The sequence below is a fragment of the Frankliniella occidentalis genome, unplaced genomic scaffold (assembly GCF_000697945.3).
Source record: "Frankliniella occidentalis isolate FOCC.00 unplaced genomic scaffold, Focc_3.1 Scaffold3981, whole genome shotgun sequence".
Classification (NCBI taxonomy): domain Eukaryota; kingdom Metazoa; phylum Arthropoda; class Insecta; order Thysanoptera; family Thripidae; genus Frankliniella; species Frankliniella occidentalis.
The window spans coordinates 1-915 of NW_026271033.1; the positions used below are offsets into that span (position 1 = coordinate 1).

At 40.5% G+C, this 915-nt stretch overlaps 1 protein-coding gene across 1 annotated transcript; it reads right to left on the reverse strand.

Annotated features, from left to right (window-relative positions):
* Positions 1-6: 6 nt before the first annotated feature.
* On the reverse strand, positions 7-907 carry LOC127752102 (putative U5 small nuclear ribonucleoprotein 200 kDa helicase; the record flags this gene model as incomplete). Its single annotated transcript, XM_052276690.1, has 4 exons — positions 712-907; positions 391-633; positions 196-319; positions 7-105 (listed from the first exon to the last, which is right to left on the reverse strand). Coding segments are annotated over exons 1-4 (571 nt in total), but the record flags the coding sequence as incomplete, so codon positions are not given.
* Positions 908-915: the final 8 nt, after the last annotated feature.

Genomic DNA, 915 nt, shown 5'->3' on the forward strand with positions numbered 1-915 from the left:
TATCGCTGGCGCTTTCATAATCTCCAACATCAATGGAGAACTTGTACTCCTGATCACAGCCAAGGTATGCATCACTCATGAAGTACAAAGTGTAGGCATGATGACCTGTGAAAAAAAAAAGAAGGGAAGACATAAAGTTTTGTGCAAAACCAAATACATATTGATTTTGAAGCATTGAGCTGATAGTATACACACCCGGTGAAGGAGCCACAAAGTCCAGCTTGACATTGGCCTTCTGTTGAAGTGTCAACCTCTTGATGGACAGGAGGGAGTTTGTTTTGGGGTCACCAATGACCACCCACCAACCTTCTTCTCTTTTCTGAAAATTTAAATGAAAATTAGATACCAGCAAATCAATTTTCTACCGCATACCAACTTTTTATTACGAACCTGTGGGAAGAATGGAGCAATGACTGGTCCAGTGACATCATCTTCACGCTCAAGGCTCACATTTACATTGACAGGAGAGCCAGAATGCAAACTGTCTTTACCAACAACTTCATAGCTCAGTTCAATATTAGGATAACGATTACAGAATCTTGCCACATCAGCCATCTCTGCATCAGTAAGTTGAAGAAGTTTAGTACGATCTTCATCCTCAAGTTCCATGATGTCAAACACTGTCTCCACATTCTGAAAACAAAATAATAGTTAAGGTCCATGTATAAAAGTAGCAAAGAATACAGAGTTTACTTCAAAATGATTAAATACCTTCTCAGAACACCGCTTGATCATGTCACCAGTAAAGTGAGGAAGCTGTTTCAAGTATGAGTCCTTACTCCACATAGCCTGTGTAGCCATCTGAGCCAATTCCATGGCAGCAACAGCTGGAGCCAGCCATCCATTGGAACTGAGCACATCCACACAAGCTTGAATCAGTCGGATTGCCTAAACACAGGGATAAAATAAATAATT